General features: G+C 41.8%; 1 protein-coding gene across 2 annotated transcripts in view; it reads right to left on the bottom strand.

The window, feature by feature from the left end:
- The window catches only part of XPNPEP3 (X-prolyl aminopeptidase 3), a 271,495-nt gene that overhangs the window by 63,109 nt on the left and 180,939 nt on the right, over window positions 1–27,447 (bottom strand). For both annotated transcript variants that reach the window (XM_075833524.1, XM_075833525.1), the window contains exons 5-8: window positions 18,994–19,056; window positions 12,167–12,280; window positions 10,793–10,878; window positions 2,432–2,615 (exon numbers count right to left, since the gene is read on the bottom strand). In XM_075833524.1, the coding sequence (XP_075689639.1) occupies window positions 2,432–2,615; window positions 10,793–10,878; window positions 12,167–12,280; window positions 18,994–19,056 (447 nt within the window). The remainder of the gene's footprint in view (window positions 1–2,431; window positions 2,616–10,792; window positions 10,879–12,166; window positions 12,281–18,993; window positions 19,057–27,447) is intronic.

Raw genomic sequence — 27,447 nt, 5'->3', positions numbered from 1 at the left:
TGGTGAGCTGGCAGATGGAAATGTGCTTAACATTTTTTAACTTCTGGAATCCGGACAAATGAACCACGGATGGTTTAAGTCCCTCCATATTAGTAGCTTAATCTTTAAGAGTTGGATGGAATTTATAAGGCTGTGTGGGATTAGGGGCACAGTATCTTTCACTCAGATTTGGAATAAATCACAATTATAAAGAATTTATTCCAATTTCCGATTATACTTTTTGGGAAAGAATTTGTATTCGGGCTAGTTCCCACAGAGTTTTTTGGCGCTGTTTTTGACGCAGAAACAACGTCGGAAATAGCGCCAAAAATCGTCCAAAATCGCCACCCATTGATTTCAATGAGAGGCGGAGGCGTTTTCCCGCGAGCGGAAAAATTGCTTGTGCGAAAAAAAAGCATCATGCTCTTTGTTTCCGTCTCTGACCGCCCATTGATAACAATGGGAGGCAGTGAAAGTGGTATTCTCAAAGTTTTTTTACCCATGGCCGAAAAAAACGCCATTAAAAACGCAGAAAAAAACACGGCAAAGAAAGTGAACACAGGTCACAATCTGCCAGAAAATTCCTGAAGGAATTTTGAGACAGATTTTTCTGTCACATTTTTAAAGAAAGACAATTTTGCGGATTTACAATCCACATATGGGTAAATAAGAAGTTTGGATATAGGTATTACCAATTACGGCACGCTGGCACTAAAACCCCGGACAAAAATTTGTTTAGGGTTCAAAAGAACTTTGCTTTAGAATGTATTCATGAGATGAACATAGTTAAGACTTCTCTCTCAAGTATATACAAAATAATTATAAGTTTACATTCACGAAAGACTGTTTTCACAAGTTAAAGTGGCTGGAATAGGGAATTAGGCCCAATAAGTCAGGAGAAATGGGTGAATATGTATAAGAATGGGAAGGAGACTTCGGTTTGATCAAATAAATTTATGGTCCAGTTCAATATTACACATTGTTTGCACTATACTCCTGCTTCACTTTATAAAATGGGTTTAATTGAGGAGGAAAAATGCCATAGATGCCCATATCCGGTGGCAGAATTTTGGCATATTTTATGGGAATGCCCTGCTATTAATTCATATTGGTCTTTGATATTTAACCTCTTATTGACCAAGCTTGTCTGGACCTTAATGACCAAGCCAGATTTTTCAAATCTGGTATATCTGCCTTTATCAGAAAATAACTCTGCAATAGTAATTCTGACATTGTGTTTTCGTCACATGTTGTACTTTATTTTAGTGGTAAAAGTAGACTGATACGATTTGCGGAAATTAATAAACAAATACATTTTCATTTTTCCCTATTTTGAACTGCAATATGTCACATGGACATACATACTGTAATTTTTTTTATTAAATATATATTTCCATGTCTTTACTCTATTTTGGCAGCACTTTTGAAAAAAACGAACATTTTTGAGCAATTTAGTAGACTTAGGCTTCGTTCACATCTGCGTCGGGGCTCCGTTCCGATGTTCCGTCTGAGCTTTACGTCGGAAAGGAGCCCTGACTAGGACAAACTGAAACCAAAGGTTTCCGTTACCATCACCATTGATTTCAATGGTGACGGATCCGGTGTCAATGGTTTTAGTTTGTCTCCGATGTGCAAGGGCTCCGTCATTTTGACGGGATGAATAGCGTAGTTGACCGTCGTAGGGCCGCATTTTGAAAACTATAACCCTTACATTTTTTTTATCTGGGTGTGTAGTGAGTATTTAGACCCTACATTTCTTTTGCAGGAATTAATGGAAAGCAGGTTTTTATGCAGAATTTATGTGTCCATTTTATTTGCGCAGTACATTTTGGTGGAGAAAAGTGCCTCAATATTAAGTGAGACTTTTCTCCTGTGCTTCAAGGTATTCATCTAGGGGTATAATGGGAATTTTTTGTTTTATTTGGTGCTTTTATTGAGATGTCAGGATTGCACATTATAACTGAGAACTGAAGGAGTGATAGGAGGTTTTTATGGCCCACTTTTTACTTGGAAGATTTTTATACAACATGGGTGTCAGAACATTTAGAAAATTCATGAAATGCCTCCTTGAATAAAATGTAAACTGTCAAGGTATTCATGTAGGGATATAATAAAGTTTTTTTACCGTTTACCTTTTTTAAGGCCTCCTTTTTCTTTCTGTGGGGGGAAGTATGCCAGGGAAATGCTGCCCATGGAAAATTCTTGAGCCCCCTATTCCAGAAGCACTGCTGCCCTCCCCTTCCTGGTCTACAAAAATCAGGGATTATTAATTTTGTATTGAAGCTCAAGAAAAGTCCTCCTATGGCCTGCACTTTTATAGAGAACAAAATAATTTTACAAAGCCATATGTAACGGAACATGGGCCCTTAGGGACCACTGTAAAAAAAACAACATATTGGCGGTCACTCTGGGGTTAAAATAAATAATAATAGTAATCTTTGAACATACTTACTTTGAAAAATTGACTGTCGCTGCACCTTTTCTGCACAATGCCTAGGTCTTTAAGTTTATTTCCCAGTTGAGTCAACATATGGCTATAAAGGTTCTCCAGGCTTGTGCCTGGGATGCAAAGACTTAGGCAAGACTTTTGCACCTCGAGTACAGACTCATACAGTTCCTCTTGTGCAGCAGTAAACCTTTAGAATGAAGAAAAAAAGCCTATTAAAAGGCTATGTAACCATTTGAAGGCTTTTTTCCCCCCTACAAATTAATGTTTTCTTTTATTTACAACAAGTTTTGAATTGGGTTTTATTAAAAAAAAATGTTTACTTTTTGAGACACAGGTTCTATGTACCCTGCATACATAGAAGCTGTATTTTGCGGTCGTAGCCAAATCCGTCAGGTCAGCAGGACTGACGGCTCCGGTATGCGCAGGTCCTGCGTGCCTCTGACACTCACCTGATGGATTCCGCTGTGACCGCAAGATACAGCTTCTAGGTATCCGGGATACCTAGAAGCTGTATCTCAAAAAGTGTAATAAAAACCCAATTCAAAACTTGTTCCAAATAAAATAAAACATTGATTTATAAAACAAAATTCCTTAAAAGTTTTACACAGCCTTAATGAACAAGATTTTACAAACAGAAAAAAACACTTAATCGAAAATGGAGGAACTAATTGATATTTATACTCTTATTCGAGAGATTTATCAGTGAAAGCTTAAGGCCCAGTTCAGAGTGTTTTTTATGCTGATTTTGACGTGGAAACCGCGTTGAATCAGCAGCAAAAAAAGGTACGAGGTGTTTTTTTTAACTGCGGCGGTTTTTAGCCGCTCGCGGTAACAAAAAGCGCCATGCTCTTTCCTGCCGCGGTTCCGACTCTGACCTCCTAATGAAAACAATGGGAGGCAGAGAAAGCATTTTTCGCCCGTGGCCCTCAATGGCCGCGGCCGAAAAACGCTGTGACAATGGCGGCAAGAATATGCAGGCAGGTCAAAATCTTCCTCAAAATTCCTTTAGGAATTTTGAGGCAGATTTTTCTGCCTGCAAAATAACTCAGTGTGAACAGGGCCTAAAGATGACCTGTCACCTCTCCTGACATGTCTATTTTAGTAAATACTTGTATTACCTATGAAACAACAATTATGGAACATCTTTTCTTAGAACCGTACATTGTGCCGCTCCTCAGCTATTCCTCCCAGAAGTTTATGAATAAATTGACAACTGGGTGTTACCAGTTGGGGTTACATAGTTACATAGCTAGTACGGTTGAAAAAAGACATTTGTCCATCAACTTCAACCAAAGGACGGGAAAAAGTGAAGGGAAGAAACAAAAATGTTACACATTCAGGAGCTAATATTTTTTCGCTCTAGGAAATTATCTAAGCCTTTTTTAAAGCCATCTACTGTCCCTGCTGTGACCAGCTCCTGCGGTAGGCTATTCCATATATTCACAGTTCTCACAGTAAGGAAGGCTTGTCGCCTCTGCAGGTTGAACCTTTTTTTCTCCAGACGGAGGGAGTGCCCCCTTGTTTTTTGAGGGGGTTTTACATGGAACAGGATTTCACCATATTTTTTGTATGTGCCATTCATATATTTATATTTGTTAATCATGTCCCCCCTTAGTAGTCTCTTTTCAAGGCTAAATAGGTTTAATTCTTTTAATCTTTCATCATAACTTAGAATCTCAATGCCCCTTATTAGTTTGGTTGCTCTTCTTTTCTCCAACTCCAGGGCATCCTTTCTATGAACTGGATACCAGAACTGAACTGCATATTCTAGATGAGGCCTCACTAATGCTTTGTAAAGTGGCAATATTACATCCCTGTCCCGCGAGTCCATGCCTCTTTTAAGACACAACAATATCCTGCTGGCCTTAGAAACAGCTGATTGACATTGCATGCTGTTATTTAGTTTATGATTTACAAGTACACCCAGATCTTTCTCAACAAGTGACTCCCCCAGTGTAGCTCCCCCTAGGACATATGATGCATGCAGATTGTTAGTACCCAGGTGCATAACATTACATTTATCTACATTAAATTTCATTTGCCAAGTGGAAGCCCACACACTCAGCTTGCAATTTACTAACATCTTCTATAGACTGAACAATACTACATAGCTTGGTGTCATCTGCAAAAATACAAATAGTGCTATTAATCCCATCCTCTATATCATTAATAAATTGAATAATAGTGGTCCCAGCACTGAACCCTGGGGTACACCACTTATTACCGGGGACCATTCAGAGTAGGAATCATTGACCACAACTCTCTGGATACGGTCCTTGAGCCAATTCTCAATCCAATTACAAACTATATTTTCTAAACCTATAGTCCTTAATTTACCCATTAGACGTCTATGAGGGACAGTGTCAAATGCCTTTGCATATCCACAAATCAGGTTCGTTTGACAACTTCTGGCCTTGGTAAAACCGTGCTGGCTGTCAATTCTAATACTATTTTTTGTCACATAATCCTTTATATAGTCCCTCAATAGCCCCTCAAACATTTTTCCTACGGTGGATATTAAGCTAACTGGTCTATAATTACCCAGGGAAGACCTAGAGCCCTTTTTGAAAATAGGCACCACATTTGCCCTGCGCCAGTCCCTTGGCACTATACCAGTCACTAGAGAATCTCTGATTATGAAGAGTTGATGGGTTGTGTCCATACACAGATTGACACTGTCAAATCAGCGCTGACAAAGTAAGGACTTGTCCACACGTATCGGACTTGCTGCAGAAAATTTCTGCAGCATTTCCGTTAAAGCTAGCAGACAATCAACTGCGGAAAAACCGCACCATTTCCTGCGTTTTTTTTACTGCAGAAAATGGTGCAGATTTTGCTGCGTTTTTCTCAATGCTGGGAGATGGTGACATCTCCTCTAAAGAACGCAGCAATTCAGTCTAATTTCCGCAGCGGGAATTGACATGCTGCAGAACGAAAAATACACATCGCCAGTGAATTTCTGGACAGAAATTTTACACAGCGTGTGGATGAGATCACCCACTTTGCTGCTACTGTATTCTGCTACGTATTTTCCGTCCACAATTCCGGATGGAACATATGCAGCAATTCCGTTATGTGTGGACAAGCCCTTAGACTGTGTAAGGCCTCATGCACACGAACGTGCTTTTGCGGCCGCAATTCCCCCGAAAATCCACGGGAGAGTTGCGGCCCCATTCATTCCTAGGGGCCATGCACACGACCATGGTTTTCACGGTCCGTGCATGGCCCAGGAGCCCACACCGCAGAAAGAATGGGCAAGTCTTATTACGGCCGTGTTCTGTGGTCCGGGCTCATTGAAAATAATGGCCGCGGCCATGTGCATGGCCCGCGATTTGCAGGCGGCTCGCGACTGTCACTCGGTGGCCGGCCGACCCGGAAATCACGACCGTGCACATGGCTACGGTCGTGTGCATGAGGCCTTAGTACACGTCCTTTGACAAGGTGAATGGTAACACCCAGTTGTCAACTTATTCATAAATTTCTAGATTAAAAAATAGAGGAACGGCACAATGCAGAGTTCTAAGAAAATAATGTATGTTCCAGAATTGTTATTTCATGGGGAATACAAGTATTTACTAAAGTAGACATGTCAGGAGAGGTGACAGGTTCTCTTTGACTCAAAAGATAGATTACAAACACTCTCTAACTGCCTACTACATCATAGTTTACATAAGTATTCCATTCTGACCGTAATTAACCCTTCCTGAACATTTGGTCTGGTTAGATCACCTTTTGAGAGATCAGCAGATTTTTCCTCTATTCTTTAGAGCTGGCCATAAACATAAGACGAAAAAGTTGTCCAAACCAGCTGATTTTGGCCAACCGTCCTATGTGTATGTCGGAGGAAAGAGAGATTGGGTGGATTTCAACATGCCAAATCCTATGTTCCCGCTGGAGACAAGCGGCTGACAGTGTGGGTCAGGCAGCGGCTTATTTCCACCTTCCATTGAAATAAAAAAGCAAGCGTGCATATTTATCTTAGAATACTGAGACATCTCTGATATTTAATGTGTATGACAAGTCCTTCTTACCCTAAAACTTCAACTAAGTCTCGCTAAACCTAAACATAAAACTGGGCATGATTATGACATATTACAGAAATAACGGAGAATGCTAGAGAGGCTCGGTGCACACTATGTTTTGACTCTACGTTTAGTGCGTACGTCAGGAAAGGTCTGACATACACACAAAACGTGTCCCTAGGGCTCCATTAGCTTGACGGAGGCCAAAAGCGTGTCCTATTTCTAACATGGGAGTCTATGCGTGACGTCTGACACTGTATGGCAAATGTCACAGATATACGTTTAAAGTATATGTAATGGGCTTTTTAATAGCCTCCCATGACGTATTTGTTAAACGGATACCATTATACTGTAGTCTATGGGCGCTATTCCAGGATCTTTTCCGGTTGATTTTCCCAGCATATACGTTAAACATAGGCTCTGTGCACATCACGTTTTTGGCTTAAAGAGGCTCTGTCACCAGATTTTGCAACCCCTATCTGCTATTGCAGCAGATCGGCGCTGCAATGTAGATTACAGTAACGTTTTTATTTTTAAAAAACGAGCATTTTTGGCCAAGTTATGACCATTTTTGTATTTATGCAAATGAGGCTTGCAAAAGTACAACTGGGCGTGTTGAAAAGTAAAAGTACAACTGGGCGTGTATTATGTGCGTACATCGGGGCGTTTTTACTTCTTTTACTAGCTGGGCGTTCTGACGAGAAGTATCATCCACTTCTCTTCAGAACGCCCAGCTTCTGGCAGATCACGCTGTGACGTCACTTCCCCAGGTCCTGCATCGTGTCAGACGAGCGAGGACACATCGGCACCAGAGGCTACAGATGATTCTGCAGCAGCATCGGCACCAGAGGCTACAGATGATTCTGCAGCAGCATTGGCGTTTGCAGGTAAGTCGATGTCGTCTGACACGATGCAGGACCTGGGGAAGTGACATCACAGCGTGATCTGCCAGAAGCTGGGCGTTCTGAAGAGAAGTGGATGATACATCTCGTCAGAACGCCCAACTAGTAAAAGAAGTAAAAACGCCCCGATGTACGCACATAATACACGCCCAGTTGTACTTTTACTTTTCAACACGCCCAGTTGTACTTTTGCAAGCCTCATTTGCATAAATACAAAAATGGTCATAACTTGGCCAAAAATGCTCGTTTTTTTAAAATAAAAACGTTACTGTAATCTACATTGCAGCGCCGATCTGCTGCAATAGCAGATAGGGGTTGCAAAATCTGGTGACAGAGCCTCTTTAAGGCTACATCCAGATGTAGAATAAGAAATCCTCTGCTGATTCGGATGCAAATCCGTAGCGATTCCACAGTAAAATCCTCATGTGTTAATTTCAGACTTTGCTGTGTATTGTGCTTTGGATTTTGTACTATACATTGAGAAGTTAAATCTGCGTATTTTCTGCAACATAATAAGCATTCTGCGGATTTGAATATCCGAAGCATGCTAATATTTCCATGCAGAGTTTTTGCACTGTGTATGGGGTTTTGGAATCCTCATTCACAAATATTGTACTGCACATTCTCGTGGATTTGCAGTGCGGAATCCGCATGGCAAATATGTGGCATATTCGTGACAGCTGAAAAAGGTCCTAGGATTCAAAAGCTTGCCCCTAGACTAAGGCCGTGTTCAGATGTGGCAGAAATTGCCGCAGATTTGCAGTGTGGAACAGTACAATACATGTGGATGGGGTTTTCAAAACCCCATCCACATTGTGGAAATATCCTGCAAGTAAATATGAGCATGCTGTGGATTTTAAAATCCGCAGCATGCTCATTATGTTGCAGAAAAGACGTGGATGTCTACCGCGGGTTCCATTCTTTCAGTGTATAGGGTGATATTAGCTGTACAATCCACAAATTTGTGGTGACATCTGTGGCAGATTTCTTCCACCACGTCTGGGCATTGCATGTATGCGTAAGGGGTAAGTGTAATAAACTTACCAAACAACAATCTAGTGCCCTTCTATGGGACCTTATTGTCCATTTACCCTTCATTCATGCGCACTGACGCATGTGCACTACATGACTGTCTGGCCAGTCAAACACTATATTGCTGAACTTGTCCACGATTGCATCTCACTGGTGACCTAAAGTCTGCCTGGTTATTGAACACAGTGGCGGATCAGCATTAGGGTGGTTCGGGCGGCCGCCCATGGCCCAAGGCTCCCAGGGGACCCCTCATGCCCGGTGTAAGCGACAGCCACATTCACTTGTATCTGCGTCCTCGGGACACAGATACAAATGAATACTATAGGCTGCAGGCCACATTAGGCCTGCAGCCTATAAGGCGCTGGGACAACTCCCTGCGCAGGCCGGCGTGATAACATCACTGCATCACACTGGTCTGCTCATGCGTGCTGACCGTAGCCTGTGCAACGCTCCATCCGTTGCGGGAACGGGGCAAGGTAAGGACAATATTTTTTTTATTTTTTGGGGGAAGGGGGCTGTGTGGCAATATACTGGGGGGATTGCTGTGTAGCACTATATACAAGAGGGGCTGTGTGGCACTATATACAAAGGGGGCTGTGTTGCACTATATAAAAGGAGGGGGGCTGGGAGGCACTATATACAAAGAGGGGGGCTGGGTGGCACTATATGCAAGGGGTGCTGTGTGGCACTATATACAAGGGGGGACGCTGTGTGGCACTATATACAAGGGGGGGGGCGCTTTGTGGCTCTATATACAAGGGAAGGAGGGAGGGCTGTGTTGCAATATATACAAGGAGGGGGAAGGGTGGAACTATATACAAGGAAGGGGGCTGGGTGGCACTATATACAAGGAGGGGGCTGTGCGACACTATATACAAGTGGGGGCTGTGTGGCACTATATACAAGGGTGGGCTGTGTGGCACTATATACACAAGGGGGCTGTTTGGCACAATACACAAGGGGGAGCTGTGTGGCACTATATACAAGGGGGGCTGTGTGGCACTATATACAGGGGTCTGCGTGTGGTGCTATCTACTAAGGAGTGCTGTATGGCACTATCTACAAGGGGGAGGGCTGTGTGGCGCTATCTACAGGGGTCTGTATGTGCCACTATATACAAGGGGAGCCATGTGGCACTATGTACAACGGGGGTTGTGGGGCACTATATTCAAGAGGGAGGCTGTGTGGCATTATATACAAGAGGGGGGCTGTGTGGCAGTATCTAGTAAGGGGGGGCTCTGCGGCACTATCTAGTAAGGGGGAGGTGGCACTATCTACTAGGGGGGCTGTGTGGCACTATCTGCAGGGGGCTGTGTGTGTGGCGCCATCTGCAGGGGGGCTGTTTGTGGCGCAATCTACAGGAGGCACAAAGGGGGCATTATTACTGTGGGGGCACGGTTACTGATGAAGCACTTTTATTGTGTTGAGCACTGAGGGATCATTATTACCATCTGGGGCACTGTAGATTACGAGTTGTTTAGAGGAGGGGTATAGGTGTGGGGGGTGCTGGAAAAGCGAGAAACCAACATGTCTGTTTCAAATTCTGCAGAGACGAGTCGTCACTGGAATAAGTCGACACAGTGGTCAGGGCGGATGGAGAAAAAAAGGGAAAGCTAATCAGAGAAGACATTAAGATAGGTAATATTGGTCTTCTAATAGTGAGTTGTGTTCAGTAACAGTATGCCTGTAATATTTCATCTGGAATAGTTGTATGATATAATAACTGTATATGTAAATAGATATTTTTCTGTGTGAGATGGGGGACACATGCTTTGGGGCTTGCAAAACTCCTGGACGCGCTAGAAATCAGCGATGCAGTTCTCTGCACACCGCCTTCTGAATTGACTGCATTATTGATACAGTAAGGGTGTGTTCACATCTGCGTCGGGGTTCCGTTGATGGGTTCCGTCAGACCTTTACGTTGGAGGAACCTATCAACGGAAAGGAAAACGGAAACCATAGCTTTCATTTGCATTAAAATTTATTTCAATGGTAATGTTTCCAGTTTCCATTGCAAATGGTTTCCGTTTGTCTCCGTTCCGTAAGGTTTCTGTTTTTTAGGCAGAATCAGTAGCGCAATGAACTCATAATAGACTTTGCATTGAGACCATACACTGCTTGGAGCAATCCACATCCACGTCGTGACTTGGTATTTTGTTGCTCTTCTAGTAGTAAACCTTTACAAGTCATACAAGTTATATATGTAACTTGGAGAGACTACAAAGCTTATATATATATATATATATATATATATATATATATATATATATATATATAAATAATGGACTTAAGATGGCAGAACTACAGCAATGTGTTTGTGTGTAGGCGGGTTACTTAATTTCTCTATTACAGTGCTTTTGAATCAATAGTTCCACTAGCACAAAATTGAAAAAAAAGCATTTACTTACTTGCCGTTCATAGGCCACGTACGGGTAATGTCACTGACATAGCAGGATGCTTCACAGCCACCATCCAACAGAACCAATTCCCCAGGCTAACAAACAAATAAGAGGGTTTTTTTAAATGGGTGGTCTCACCACAGCTCTTTATTTTAAAATTGGCAAAATTAACATACATAATACAAATTTACAGCACTTACATGTGTAGTTATTAAAAAAAATCACTCACTCTGCTCTATTGGCTCCTCCATCCCTCCCTGATGAAGTCATTCAACTCGTCCCCACGTTACTACGATGCAGGGCAAAGGAGAGCAGTGGCACCATATGGGTCAACCCAGTGCTGTCTCCCCAAGTTTCCCTACACAGCATAGCCAGACCGCTGTCCTTCACTACTTGCTGCACAGACCATACTTTATTATAACTTGCACTACTTTCTATGATATGATCTCCTATACGATAGCCCCGATGATATAAAGTAGTGCATGCTATATTAAAGTATATGCTATGCTCCAGGAAAGACAGAATTTTCATGCAGCTGATACACACTGATCATCCATAACATTAAAACCATTAACAGGTGAAGTAAATAACATAGATTGTCTCGGTACAATGGTGCGAGACAAGGGGTGGTATATATTAGGCTGGGTTCACACGAGCATGTCACGTCCGTAATGGACGGAACGTATTTCAGCCGCAAGTCCTGGACCGAACACACTGCAGGGAGCCGGGCTCCTAGCATCATAGTTATGTACGATGCTAGGAGTCCCTGCCTCGCTGCAGGACAACTGTCCGGTACTGTAATCATGTTTTCAGTACGGGACAGTAATTCCACGGAGAGGCAGGGACTCCTAGCATCGTACATAACTACGATGCTAGGAGCCCGGCTCCCTGCAGTGTGTTCGGTCCGGGACTTGCGGCTGAAATACGTCCGTCCATTACCGACGTAACATGCTCGTGTGAACCCAGCTTTAGGCAGCAAGTGAACAGTCAGTTCTTGAAGCTGATGTATTGGAAGCAGGAAAATGGGCAAGCGTAAGTATCTGACCGACTGTGTCAGAGCATCTCTAAAATGGTAGGTCTTGATCCCGGTATGCAGTAGTTAGTGCTTACCAAAAGTAATACAAGAATGAATCGGGGACAGGGTCATGGCCGCCTAAGGCTTACTGATGAGTGTGTAGAGTGAAGGCTAGTCAATCTAGTCCAATCCCACAGCAGAGCTACCGTCGCACAAATTGCTTAAAAAGTTACTGATGGCTTTGATAAAAAATTGTCAAAACACACAGGGGGAAAAAAGAGAGAAAAAGTGCAGCCCTACAATTTTACTATAATTTACACCAATCTCCTGGCGGGCCATGCCCCATGCTGAACAAGTCTAAAACAAACCTTGACTATCTGGTTATTTTTCACATAGTGCAGTGTATTAGCTCTATTTCCTCCAGCGATCACTGGTGGGTAAGCAAGTATTTCAGCACCTCGGGCTCGACACTCAAATTCAAACTGTTAAGGAAATAAATAAAAGTTAGGAGGGTATTTTTCAATCTTACAATTACTATCCTTCCTGCAACTGTATACCTATAAAACAAAATAAGAATCCTTCTAAGCAACTAATACAGTAAGTCTTTCGTGAAACGCTTAGATGCAAAAATGGACTGCCATAATTCATCATGTGAGCACATGAAATATGTCAGTCCACATTTTGCAGTAAAGCAGACACAGAGAGGGAACATTAAAGGGTTGTTACATTAGGACACCTATCGATAGGCCCTATTAGAACATATTGATGTCATAGAGGGGGCCCCCTGCTTGAGACCCTCCTCTATTAGCCAGAGTGGAAAGCTGCCGCAAAAAGTGACGACCACTCTCGACGTAGCACAATCATGGATTCAATCGTCCTGCAGTGGCCGTCTGCAGCTTCCCCTGGCCATAGCAGTTGCCCACAGAAATCACCTGGACTGTAAAATCAGTGCTTTATGTTTCTAATCTCAGTGAAACTGGAAAAAAATACATATTTTCTGCATTATAACATGTTTTCACAAGCATTATTAAAACTTAAAGGGGGTGTCTGGAATACAAAAAAAATTATCGGCTTTTTCCCAAAAAGAGCACCACTGGTCCCCAGGCCTTATATGTTATTGCAGTTTAGCCCCTTTCACTTGGAAGTTTATGAAACAGCATCTTACTGATGCTACACAAGGTTTGGCACTGATGAAAGGCCACGTTGTAAATACATTGCATTACTGATGTTGTACAGATCCTAACATACAGTACTTCCATAATGTGATGCTCTGTATTGCCCTAAATTTTGGACAAGTTTTTTTTTTCTATCAGATTTCTGTACAGTTCCAGCAGAATCCAAAAGATCAGGGTAAATTGCCTAAAGCCATTGAAATAGCAAGGAATGCTGAGAGTTTTCAGTTCAGAAACAAGTAGAATCATTAATGCAAAAATTTTATTTTAATTTAACAGCTCATGCACATTTGTGTTATGGTTCAGTGCATGAGGTCATATGTATAAAGTACTAAGGACGGGATCAAGTAAATCTGGGAGATCAGGAAAAAATTTTCCAAAGAAAGTGCCAAGGAATGCCTTACAGGAATAAAAGTATTAGGAATAAAAGTATTAGGAATAAAAGTATTAGGAACAGGAGAAAACCAATGTGGATAAATAAAAATGCAAAGGGGGCAATAAATGATAATAAAAAGCATTTAAACTACTAAAGCAGGAAAATAATGAAAAAACACTAAAAAGCTATAGTAAAAAACAATTATGTAAAAAACACAGACAACAAAGCTGGAGACAGAGCTACTTATTGCCAAAGAGAGTAAAACCAACCATAAATTTTTCTTCAATTACATAAATAATAAAAAGGTTAAGACCAAAAGTGTTGGCCCTTTAAAAAGAAATAAAGGAAAAATTTTCTAGAGGTTGATGAGGAAAAATCTAATTAATTAAACATTTTTTATTTTTTTTGCTACTGTGTTCAAAAAGGAGAATAAAATGTCAGGCAAAATGTAAATTAAAATAAAGCAAAGTCTCCATTAAATGTCACCTGTTTAACCCAGGAAGAAGTGCACACACGCCGGAGTTCTGCAGGAATTAAAGGGGTTATCCGGGGAGCAAAAATTGCATTGCAATAATATATTTATGTGAAACTAAGTAACTTACTAAAGCCCTTTAATTAAAAATTCTGTACTAAATGGTGCAGCTCAAACCTCGGAATTGTTCACGGAAGTGCTGGAGCTTTTCTAATAATGAAGACGCTCCGATACGGCCCCACGTGACCGAGGGCTTGCTTCATGTGCTGTTCGTGAACATGACCGCAAGGGGCTGTCACATTGCCTATTGCTTGAGTCCTAAGCACAGCATCAGCTAGCGCTTTGCTCGGGACTCCAGTCCTGCTCCCGACATCCATATTTGGTCAATTCAGGGGTTTCCCATCACTGGAGTTCCTGAGCAAAGCATCAGCTGATACTCTGCCTGGGGACTCCAGCACTTCTGCCCATGTCACTGTCCATATATGGACAGTGACGTCGGCAGCAGTACTGGAGTCCCCGAGCAAAGCAACTGCTGATGCTCTGTCCAGGGACTCCAGCCCTGCTCCCCACGCGACTGTACATATGGTCAGTGAAGTCAGGGGTTTCCGATCGCTTGAGTTCCCAGGCAGAACATCAGCTGATGCTCTGCTCGGGTCTCCAGTACTGCTGCCGACGTCATTGTCCATATATGGACAGTGACGTGGGCAGAAGTGCTGTAGTCCCAAGGCAGAGCATCAGCGATATAAAACAGGTACATACTCAGATTGGGTCAGAGTTAGTAGTGAGTTGCCACAGGGCTCAGTATTTGGCCCTATGCCGTTTAATATATTTATTAACCCCTTAATGACACAGCCAATTTGTGTTTTTCATTTTCGTTTTTTCCTCCCCGCATTCCAAAAGCCATAACTTTTTTATTTCTTCATCGACATAGACGTATGAGGGCTTGTTTTTTGCGGGACAAGTTGAAGTTTTTCATAGCCCCATTTATTGTACTGCATAATGTACTGGGAAGCTGAAAAAAATGTTTGGGGAGGTTTTGTTTTTACGGCATCCATCAGGCGGTAAAAACTATATATTCAACTTATTCTACAGGTTGATACAATTACGGCGATACCAGATTTATGTTTTGTTTTACGTTTTACTACTTTTAGAAAAATGTGTTGTATCGCCATATTCTGAGAGCCATAATTTTTTATTTTTCCATCAATTTAGTGTAAGGGCTTAAATTTTGCGCCACGGGCTGTAGTTTGCACCAACACCATTTTGGGGTATATGCGACTTTTCAATCACTTTTTATTCAATTTTTTTGAGACCTAAGGTCACCAAATAACAGAAATTTGCATGTTTTATATATATATATATATATATATATATATATATATATATATATATATATATATATATATAATTTATTTTTTTACAGCGTTCACCGAACAGGTTAAGCAACGCTATATTGTGATAGTTTTGACTTTTGCAGATGCAGTGATACTAGTTACATAAACTTTTATAGATTTTTTTAACATTGCTTTAGGGGGAAAAGGGTTTTTTTTTATTTTAATTTTGTAATTTTTTTTTGCAACATTAAAAATCTTTTACTTTTTTATTAGTTCGCCTAGGGGACTTGATCCAGCGATCATTGGATCGCTTGCATGATATACTGCAATACTAAGTTATTGCAGTATATCGTGATACTGACAGTCTCCTTTTAAGCCCTGCTAGAGGAGATCACAGCTTACAGCGTGATTACGCTTGCCGTGCTGTAAATCCCACACAAACGTTACCGAAGTGTCGGGATTGTGAATAGACATCGCATCCTGGCTGGAAGCGATGTCTATTAACTCTCAAGACACTTCATTAACGTTAATGTGTGAGTAAGTGACTGCACACCATGTTCTAGTAAGATCACTATGTGCTGAATAAATGAATGGAGAGTAGTGTGTGAAGCTGATTGGTCACTGTTTGGTCAGCGTCATACACTTCTCTCCACAACGCCCACATGGCCAAAAAGTAAAAAAAAGCCCAGTTGGGCATTAAGAAAGTCATTAGCATAAATCTAAAATTGGTCATAACACCGTCAAAATTGATAGTTTTTCTAAATAAAATATACTGCTGTAATCTACATTACAGCGCCGATCACATTATGTAGAACATAAGGCACTTATAATGTGGTAACAGAGCCTCTTTAAGGTGTTAAAATGGCGGAATCAGTGATCTTTGAATGAGCCCGTTGCAGTGAGGTGTCGGCTGTATAACACAGCAGTCACCTGCTGAGTATAGAGCGCGCTCAGCCCGTGAGTCCGCTCCATACTTCCCCTTAACGGCTGTGACATGTCGTTAAGGGGTTAATGACCTTATAGAGGGATTGCACAGTAAAATTTCAATTTTTGAAGATTATTTTAAACTGTGTAAAGTAATTAACACAAAGAACAGTATTATTTTACAAATGCATCTGGAGAAGTTGGAGGCTTGGGTTGAGAAGTGGCAAATGAGGTTCAACACTGATAAATGTAAGGTTATGCACTTGGGGAGGGAAAATGCATGTCACCATTACACACATACTAAATGGTAAAATACTGGGTAAAACTGACATAGAAAAGGACTTCGGAATTTTAGCTGACAATAAACCTAATAGACCAAAAAGTTTCAGGCAGCTGCTGCCCAGGCAGACAAGATCATGGGATGCATCAAAAGGGGCATAGATGCACATGACGAGAACATAGTTCTACGACTTTCTAAATCTCAAGTAGGGCCACGCAGTTTTGGCCACCAGTGCACAAGAAAGACATAGTACAGCTTAAGCGTGCTCAAAAGCGGGCAACTAAAATAATAAATGGAATAAGTGGACTACAGTACCCAGAAAGATGCTCAAAATTAGGATTATTTAGGTTAGAAAAAAGAATGCTGAGATATTACCTAATAACGATGAATAAATATATCAAAGGTCAATACGGAGATCTCTTTCATGACCTATTTATAGCCAGGACTGTAACTTTAAGGCTGGATTCACTCGAGCATGTTCGGTCCGTAAAGGACGGAACGTATTTCGGCCGCGAGTCCCGGACCGAACACACTGCAGGGAGCCGGGCTCCTAGCATCATAGTTATGTACGACGCTAGGAGTCACTGTCTCGCTGCGGGACAACTGTCCCATACTGTATGTTTTCAGTAGGGGACAGTAGTTCCACAGAGAGGCAGGGACTCCTAGCGTCATACATAACTATGATGCTAGGAGCCCGGCTCCCTGAAGTGTGTTCGGTCTGGGACTTGCGGCCAAAATACGTTCCGTCCTTTATGCACCGAACATGCTCGTATGAATCTTTTTATTTATTTTTATCTATATCATATCTATCTATTATCTATCTATCTCAGCACACACAAATTTCAGTTAATATAAGTGATTCATTCACCCATTTCTATGCAAAATTTCAGCCCTGTCACAGGGCCTTTTTAAGCAAATCGCACGGTAATTTACCTGTGGCGCGAATTTATAAATTTGCAGTATGTCAATTTCTGCTGCTTAATGGTTGTGCATTTGTTGCAGATTTTCCCCATTGAGTTCAATGGGGATGTCAAAATCTGCAACAAATGCCAAGTCCCCCAAAAAATAACCCAGTATTTTATTATAGTTTAAAATAAAAAGACTATACTCACCTCCCCTGGCGCTTTTGTGGCAATGCATCCTTGGTTACCCTGATGGTCTCTGTACAGCTGGCATGTTCTGATGACGTTTCATCACATTTGTCCGCTGCAGCCAATCACAGGCTGAAGTAACACATTGAACGAGATGTCGTCAGAGGATGCCAGCTGTACAGAGACCATCCAGAGGACCAGTGACATGTTGCCACCGGAGCACCAGGAAGGCGAGTATAGTCTTTTTTTTTTTTCTCAGCTGGTTTTCACAGCCCGATTTGGTGCAGATTTTCTTGCAGATTTCCCTGAGAATTCTGGGTTGGCTTTTCTGCAGAATTTTCTGCAGCAAATCTGATCCATGTGTACATACACTAAATGGACACAAAAGTTACAAATGCTCCACTGGTATACAGTTTTATCCCACCCTAAAACAGATGCAAAAAAAAACAAAACCCCACATACCTCAGCACAGTGTGAAACCACATATGTGTATGTGCACACTAAAGTTTCCTGAAATTCAAAGGGGGGCGCCATTTAAGTTTTCGCCTCAGTTGTCAAAAAAGCTAGAATCTGCCCTGACCCATAAATGACTTGAATCTCATGAATGTTAAAATAGGCAATATAATTATGCAGGGAACACTCTAAGGGTTTGTCCACACGAAGCGTAAACACTGTGGATTTTCCGCAACGGATTTAATTGTGGAAAATCCGCAGTGAAATACAGTAGGAGCAGAGTGAATGAGATTTGAACAAACCTCATGCACACGCTGCATAAAAAAATCTGCCAAAAAAACGTTCATAAATTGCGGTGCGGTTCTTTTATTCTGCAGAATGTCAAATTATACTTTGGAGTCGCTGCTTTTCCGTTGCAGGTTTTCCCCATTGAATTCAATGGGGAGGTAATTTTACTGTGGAAAAGCTGCGATTCCGTTGCAAAAATCTCAACTCAGAAAAAAAAAAAAAAAGCTTATACTTATTCAGATCTCTATACTTTTTCGTCCAGGCCGACCTCCTGGGATGACATTTCATTCCATGTGACTGCTGCAGCCAATCACATGGTATGAAACTTCATCTCAGTAGGCCGGGCTGCACGGACAACAGAGAGATGCATCGCCATGACTACAGAGTAAAAGAATACGGTTTTTGTTTTTTTTCACCGCTGTTTTCCAAAGCATATAGTCTGCCAAAAAAAACTGCAACACAATTTGGTGCGATTTTTTTCAGCCAGAATTCTGTGCGGGTTCCAGGGCTTTGCACTTTTACACAGCGTATCCGCCCTGTCTGAACATGGCCTAAGAGTATTTTTGGGTAACAGTGATGAGAGATCCCATTCCAAGCAATTACCCACTTTGTTGAGGAAATTATATTTAACATATTTAAAATAAATATCTACAATAATTGACTTACATCCAATAGACATAATAATCAGATTATTTCCTAATTTACTTGCTGAAAATATAAATCAAAGAAAAAAATGGGATAAGCAGAGATTTTTAGAATTTTTTAAATGAAGTATAATTATAGTGTTTCAGGGTATATTTCTCACCTTGGCATATATTAAAGCTTCATTTACAGGTGCCTTACTCCAATGCATAGTCTCTATGAAAGCCTAAAAGATAAAAGCAAAATTAACCAAGAGTGTAACAAAGCATACAACAATCAATAGCTGATTTGTCAGGGTCCGACTTTCGGGACCCCCGCTGATCAGCTGTCCTGAAGGGGCCGCAGTGCTCGTACGAGTGCTGCTTCCCCTACAGTTCTTCTTCAATGGGAGAAAAGGCTGCAATACCTGAGAATCACCGCTAAATGTGTGTGTTGACAATACACAGTGAGCAAGAAGAAATGAAGAGGAAGCAGCACTTGTAGGACCCCTTCAAAACAGCTCATCAGCAGGCCCCGAAAGTCAAACCCCAACCCATCAGCTATTGATGGCCTATCCTGAGGATAGGCCATCAATTTTTAGTGGCTGGAAAACCCCTATAAGACTTTGTTCACGCTTTTCATGATTTGATGAATATTTAGGTGTGGATTCTCGGATTTCTGCTGCAAACTCTTTAAAATATACACATTGCCAAAGGCAAATACTGAACATGGCCTAAAAATTAGGATATTTTCTTTTCTTTTTACTTGCTATGCATCCCTAAACTTAGTTCCCAAAAAATGGACTCATGAATCATATGTAGCTCTAGAGGCACTCTACATGTGGCTCCTCTACCTTTTTTCAGTGGCAGTTACTACTGTGGACCACTTATGGCTTTGGGCTCTCATACACCTCAATATAACATTAAATGTTATTATTTTAGGAGCAAATTTACTATTAAAAATGCGCCAGAATTTTAACTAAAGATTTTGCGCCTTGTTTGACAAGGGGCAGACTTTAAAATGCTAAGCAACGGTGCACAAAAATGAACTGCATATTCTAGGGGGGGGGGGCATAATTATACTCGGTACAACCGCAGCTGCTGTATACAAGCTTATAAATAGGTGACAGGTATACTGGAAAACTGGAAGTATAATATGCTGCCCATAAAAAGTGCAGCATATTATCCTTACACTTCCAGTTTAAAGTAAAGTTCCACGTTTAATTGTTATTTCAAGTTTTATGTAAATAAAATGTATTGGTTGTTGTGTACAGCAACTTTATAATATACGCTGTTTAAATTCCTCACCATTTTAAAGATCTCTGCTTACAGTCAGTAGATGGAAGCAGTCTCGTTAAAATCCGTAGGCCTCATTCACACATCCGAAAGAATGGAACATGTGAACGCTGAATAGTTTCTTCCAAAAAGGTGATCCGATCCTTTCAGGGAAAAACAGGGAAGACTTTAACAAATCTTTCATTTGAGTAAGGCTTCCCTGCTTTCTTCTGATGGGATCCAATCTCGTTTTCAACATAAAATATTTAGCATTCACATGAATTGTTCGTAGAATACTGGGAAGAAGACCAGACTTATTCTGGTTAAGTACTGCTTACCTATTGAAGGGGTTTTCCATGTTCAGAAAAAAAGCTAAAGCTTTATTCAGACGAACATGTCTCAAATTGGCCGTTTAAAACTGCCATTTTCATGGCCGATTTGAACCAGTGCCTAATCCGTTTTCACTTGACTTGAGTCTATTGAGGGATCCGTGAAAACGTCAGATCACATGGTTTGTTTAAACAACGACCGTGTGAATAGCCCCATAGAAATACATACAGCCGCGTGACGACCATTAAAAAGATTTCAAAGTTCGCCTTAATAAGGCTTAACTGGTTGCCGACACAGGACGAGTATGCTCGTCCTAAACGGCGAGCACTTCGCGCATTAGGACGAGCATACTCGTCCTGTGTGACAGCCGTCCCTGCGCGCGTCTGTGCGCGCGATCGAGAGCGGGGCAATGGCTGTAATACACAGCCACGGCCCCGCTCTGACAGCGGAGAGAAGAGAAACATCTTCTCTTCGCTGTTAACCCTTTGAACGCCGCGATGACAGCTGATCGCGGCGTTCAAGGAGAGGGGACTGCACATTGATCGCGTCACAGAAAATAACTGTGACGCGATCAAAGCCCACAACTCGTATGGCCAGACAGCCCAGGGTCCAGTGAAGGACCCCAGGGCTGTCTGAACATATTTCCTGTTGTTAGGGCATACTGAGGTATGCCCTAACAACTGCCTGTGTACAATCAGTAACAGGCTAGTGTACTGGCATATAGAAAATAGGCCTCAAAATTCAGTTTGGAATTTTGAAGCAGATTTTGCTCTGCCTGCACGCCGATTTTCGCAGCGTTTTTCGCTTGTGGCCATTGAGCGCCGTTGGCAAAAAACGCTGCGAAATACGCTTTTTCTGCCTCCCATTGATGTCATGGGAGGTAAGAGACGTAAACGCCCGAAGATAGAGCATGTCGATTCTTTTTCCCGCGAGCCGTTTTTTCTGATCGCGGGAAAAATACGCCTCCGCCTCCCATTGAAATCAATGGGAGGCATTTTCGGCGTTTTTTTGGCGCATTTTCAGACAGGTCAAAAAACGTGTAAAAAAGCTCTGTGTGAACTGGACCTTAGGGCGGATTTACGCGAGCGTGCGCGTTTTACGTGCGCAAAGGCACTTAACAGCTCCGTGTGTCATCACATAGGATGTGCGGATGCGTGATTTTCGCGCAGCCGCCATCATTATGACACTCTGTTTGGATGTTTGTAAACAGAAAAGCATGTGGTGCTTTTCTATTTCCAAACATACTTTTGGCTGCTGTTGCGCGAATCACGCGCGTCCCACGGAAGTGCTTCTGTGTGGTGCGTGTGATTTTCACGCACCCATTGACTTCAATGGGTGCGTGATGCGCGAAAAACGCAGAAATATAGGACCTGTCGTGAGTTTTACGCAGCGGACTCACGCTGCGCAAAAATCACTGACAGTCTGCACTGCCCCATAGACTAGCATAGGTCCGTGCGACGCGCATGAAAAACACGCGCGTTGCACGGACGTATTACACGTTCGTGTAAATCCGCCCTTGGATTATTTAGGAGATAGGGCATGAATCTTGTTTTGAAGTGAGTGATAAATTGCTATGCATTCGGCTGAAGCTAATTATCTCACTACAAAAAAAATTTGATATATTTATGTGATGAAACATAGGAATTCATTGAGTAGCTTCAAAAACTGTTCAAAATCGCTCTTGACAAGTGTGTGCTCTTAAATCCCAGCATGTAGCGCTTAAAAAAAAAACTATCGCTAGCAAATCTCTGAAATGGAGCGATTTTGAGTCGATTTCCAAGCTGCTTAATGCTTTCCTAAAGACATCAATTTATCACAGCAATTTTTTGTAGCGAGATAAATAGTTGTAGTCCAATGCATTCCTATGGATGCCGATAAACTCGCTCATTACATAAAAAAGTCTGTCTATTCCCAGCCTATGGCTAGAGAAAACAGAGGACTACTGGGAAACATGACGCTCTTTTTGAAACCACAAAATACTTTTAATTAGCACATGAACCTTTGTTATAAAAAAAATATTTTGATATATGTATCTGTGTATTGCAAGTTGCAGTATGTTGTTGGCTGATTTTTGTTTTGCATTTTTTTTCAATATTTTTTACTCTGACATGCCGTCTTCCACCCTATTCTTTATAATGGGGGAAACGATTAATCTCTAAAATTAGTGTAAAGTGGTTCAGACTTGCGTAAACCAGCCATTTTTTACAAGTCTGGATGTGTTTACTTACAATAGCGCTACTTTTCTAATTGCCAAATCTTCCATCAAGGAAAAAAAAAAACACATGGTCGACACATTCAATATTTAAGGCTTCTTTCACACCAGTGTTAGTATATGTTTACCTTTCTTCTGTCAGAGGAAGAGAGGTTCGAAAGATTAAACGGAAAGCAACAATTATGTTAGAATTACCATTGATTTCAATGGTAATTCATTTGTTTCAGTTGCTTTCCATTTGTTTCCATTCGCTAGGTTTATGTTTTTTTTCACGGAAAAAAAAGTTCTACAGACTTCACTTTTGCTTCTGTCAAAAAAAACGAAACCTAGCGTATGGAGACAAACGGAAAGCAACTGAAATCAATGGTAATTCTAACTGAACCGTTGCTTTCCGTTTAACCCCTTAATGACCAGGATTATTTTGCGCGTTAATGACCAAGGATTATTTTTAGTTGTTTTTTCCCGGTCGCATTCCAAGAGTCGTAACTTTTTTTTTATTCCGTCGACATAGCCGTATAAGGGCTTGTTTTTTACGAGACGAGTTGTATTTTGTAATTGTAGCATTTTTAGATGCTTATAATATATGGATTAACTTTATTAACTTTATTTTAGGAGAGAATTGAAAATAAGCAGCTATTCCAGCATTGATTTTCACGTTATAAATTTACGCCGTTTACTATACAGTGTAAATAACATGTTAACTTTATTCTATGGGTCAGCACGATTACGGGGATACCAAATATGTAAAGGTTATATATGTTTTCCTACGTTTTCACAATAAAAACCCTTTTAGAAAAAAATTACTTGTTTTTGCATCGCCGCATTCCAAGAGGCGTAATTTTTTTATTTTTCCGTCAATGTGGCCATATGTGGGCTTGATTTTTGCGGGCCAAGGTGTAGTTTTCATTAGTACTATTTTGGGGTACATAGGACTTATAGATTAACTTTTATTTTATTTTTAATGGGGGAAATGGGAGAAAAGGGAGAATTTTGCCGTTGTTTTTTGCGTTTTTTTTGGACGCCGTTCATCCGGCGGTTTAATTAATGTGTTCATGTTATTGTTCAAGTTGTTACGATCGCGGATACCATATATGTGTATGTGTAATTTGTTTTGGCACTTTTACTAAATAAAACCACTTTTTGGGCAAAAAAAAGTAGTTTTTTTGATTTTGACTGTAAATTATTATTTTTCACAAACTTTATGTAACTGCTCTACATTTTTTTTTTGTCCCACCAGGGGACTTCACTATGCGATCTGCTGATCGCATATATAATGCTTTGGTATACTTAGTATACCAAAGCATTATTGCCTGTCAGTGTAAAACTGACAGGCAATCTATTAGGTCATGCCTCCGGCATGGCCTAACAGGCATTTGCTGAAGACAGACCTGGGGGTCTTTGTTATGCCCCCGGCTGCCATCAAAACTCGACGGCGACCCGCGATTTCTTTGCGTGGGCGCCGATGGGGTGACAGAGGGAGGTCCCTCCCTCTGTCAAACACATTAGATGTCGCTGTAGCTATTGACAGCGGCATTTAATGGGTTAAGCTCGCTTCGATTCCGGCAGTTGCAGCAGGAGCCAGGCTGTGTATAACAGCCGTGCTCCTGCCGCTGATCGCGTGGGTACAGTGGCAGTACCCGCGCCATCACAGGACGGATATATCCGTCCTCCTGCGCAAAATAGCAGCTGCAGAGGACGGATATATCCGTCCTTCGGTGTTAAGGGGTTAATCTTTCGATCTACTCTTCCTCTGACGGAAGAGAGGTACATGTATACTAATGCTAGTTAATCTAACGGTAGAATGTCAATTTCTGCACGTCTTTTCTGAGGCTATTTTCTGCAGCCTGTGGATCAGATTTGTTTAAATCTCATCTACTTTGCTGCTACTGTACACGCTGCCAATTTCTGTACAGATATTATGTGCGACCTACACTATTTACGCTGTGTGTAATAATCCTTTCCATTCATCTGAATGTAACTTGTTTGCTAAAAAAAAACAACCACCTTTAGGCTGGGTTCACACGAGCATGTTCGGTCCGTAAAGGACGGAACGTATTTCGGCCGCAAGTCCCGGACCGAACACACTGCAGGGAGCCGGGCTCCTAGCATCATAGTTATGTACGACGCTAGGAGTCCCTGCCTCGCTGCGGGACAACTGTCCCGTACTGTAATCATGTTTTCAGTACGGGACAGTAGTTCCACGGAGAGGCAGGGACTCTGCATCGTACAAACTATAATGCTAGGAGCCCGGCTCCCTGCAGTATGTTCAGTCCGGGACTTGTGGCCGAAATACATTCCGTCCTTTACGGACGTAACATGCTCGTGTGAACCCAGCCTGAGATGAATGGAACTGATTCCTACAACAAAATGTTCAGCATGTGAATCCACCCTTACTACTAAGCATAATTTTTCAAAAAATGAATATGATAGTCTTAGTACACATTTTGATCAACTGCAAGACTGCCTGGTAACTAAGGCTGCCTGCAAGACTGCCTGGTAACTAAGGCTGCCTGCTAGAACCTGTAGGGGAGCTGCGTAGCAGTATGTAATGCACCAGTAAACACATCGAAATCTCACCCACTCATGTAGCCTCAGTAGTTACAGCAGAGGAAACGTGATCTCGCGAGATCTCGCTGTAATTGACAGGTTACAACGAGATCACGCTTCCTCTGCTGTAACTACCATAGAAACAGTAACAAAGGGCAGGGATTGTGAATAGACATCCCGTGGAATGTCTATTCACTGTCTAAACACTTCAGTATTGTTAATGTGTTAGAATGGAGAGGAGTGCATGAGGCTGATTGGTCAGCGTCATACACTCCCCTGTAAAACGCCCACTTGGTCTAAAGTAAAAATACGCCCACTTGGGCATTAAGCAACTCATTAGCATAAATCTAAAATTGCTAATAAAGTGGTAAAAATAGATCGTTTTTTAAAATAAAAAGCACTGCCGTCACCTACATTATAGCGCCGATCTCCTTATGTAGGAGATAGGGCACTTATAATGTGCTGACAGAGCCTCTTTAACGTCTTAACCCCTTCCCAACACTTGCCGTATGGGTACGCCATGGAAAGCATTGACTTCCCGCATCTTGCCGTACCCATACGCCGAATGTTTGGGACCGGCTCAGAAGCTGAGCCGTTGCCATCATCACCGGATCTCAGCTGTATCTTACAGCTGACATCCGGCTGTAATGGCGGGGACCGAAATTAGCTTAGATCCCCGCCATTAACCCCTTAAGTGCAGCGCTCAAACGCGATCGCTGCATTTAAGGTGTTTGCAGCTCATCAGAACCCCAGCAATGAAATTGCAGGGGTTCCAGTGGCTGCAATGGCAACCGGAGGCCTAATACTGGCCTCCCGGTCTGCCTAGCACGGAAACCGGTCAAGATCCGCCCGGCGGCGGAGCCTGTTCTGCTTCCGTAGCTGCCGGCAAGATGGCGCCGGCTCAGGAGCTGATCCGGCGTCATCAGCGGTGGAAGTCAGCTGTATGTTACAGCTGACATCCACCTGTAACGGCAGGAACTGGAGCTAGCTCCGATCCCTGCCATTAACCCCTTCGATGCAGCAATCGAAAGCGATTGCTGCATCGTAGCGGTTACTAGCAGATCGCCAGCCCTGACAGGCAATCGGGACTGGCGACTGCAGCTATGGCAACAGGAGACACAATGGTCTCCTGCTCTGCCATTACGGAAGCCGATTAGGATCCGCCGGGAGGCGAAGCCTAATCGTCTTGCTGTCAGTGAATAACTGACACATCTAATACATTGCATTAAGTAGGAAGTGCAATGTATTAGAAAAAAATTAATCTGACAGCTGGACCTTCAAGTCCCCTAGTGGGACTTGAGAAAAAGTGTAAAAAAAAGTATAAAAAAAGTGTAAAAAAAAGTGAAAAAAATAAAAGTTTGAAAAAAATAATAAACCATACGTATTTGGTATCGCCGCGACCGTAACGACCTGAGGTATCAAAATATTATATTATTTATTGCACGTGGTGAACAGCGTAAAAAAAAAACGTAAAAAACTATACCAGAGTTTCTGTTTTTTGGTCACTTTGCTCTATAAATATAGGAATAAAAAGTGATCAAAAAGTCGCACGTATTCCAAAAATGGTAGCTATAAAAACTATAGCTTGTCTCGCAAAAAACAAGTCCTCATACAACTCCGTCGACAAAAAAAATAAAAAGTTATGGTTCTCACAACTTGGCGACAGAAAAAATAGATTCTTTTGACAAAAGTAGTTTTATTGTGCAAAAAGTTGTAAAACATAAAATAGTCCTATAAAATAGGTATCGCCGGAATCGTACGGACCCGCAGAATAAAGTTAACATGTAATTTATAACGCATGGTGAACGCTGTATAAAAAAAACTAAATAAAACTATGCCAGAATTGCGTTTTTTTGGTTTACCTGGCCTCCCAAAAAATAGGGTAAAAGGTAATCATAAAGTCACATGTACCCCAAAATGGTACCAATAATAACTACAGCTCGTCCCGCAAAAAACAGCCCTCATACCACTACATCTATGAAAAAATAAAATTAGTTATGGCTCCAATAAGTCAGGAAATAAAAAATATGCAGTTGTGCCCGAGGGGAACATTTCTTCTGTTTGAAGAGGCGATTTATCAACTACCTAAAATTAGGGAACCAGGAAAGGGAGGGCCCAAACATATCCGCTGGAAGCGCCAGTGCCCGTATTATACCAGGACAACACTTCTCAGCAAAATTCCCCAAACTGCAAAGGCGCGGAGTGGGGGAAAATAAAGGACACCATATATCAGTGCGACACCAGCCTGTGCAGAAAGGATTGAGCACAGCGTAAC

This window comes from Rhinoderma darwinii, chromosome 7 (assembly GCF_050947455.1).
Source record: "Rhinoderma darwinii isolate aRhiDar2 chromosome 7, aRhiDar2.hap1, whole genome shotgun sequence".
NCBI lineage: Eukaryota > Metazoa > Chordata > Amphibia > Anura > Rhinodermatidae > Rhinoderma > Rhinoderma darwinii.
This window is presented reverse-complemented; position numbering and strand designations above follow the sequence as displayed.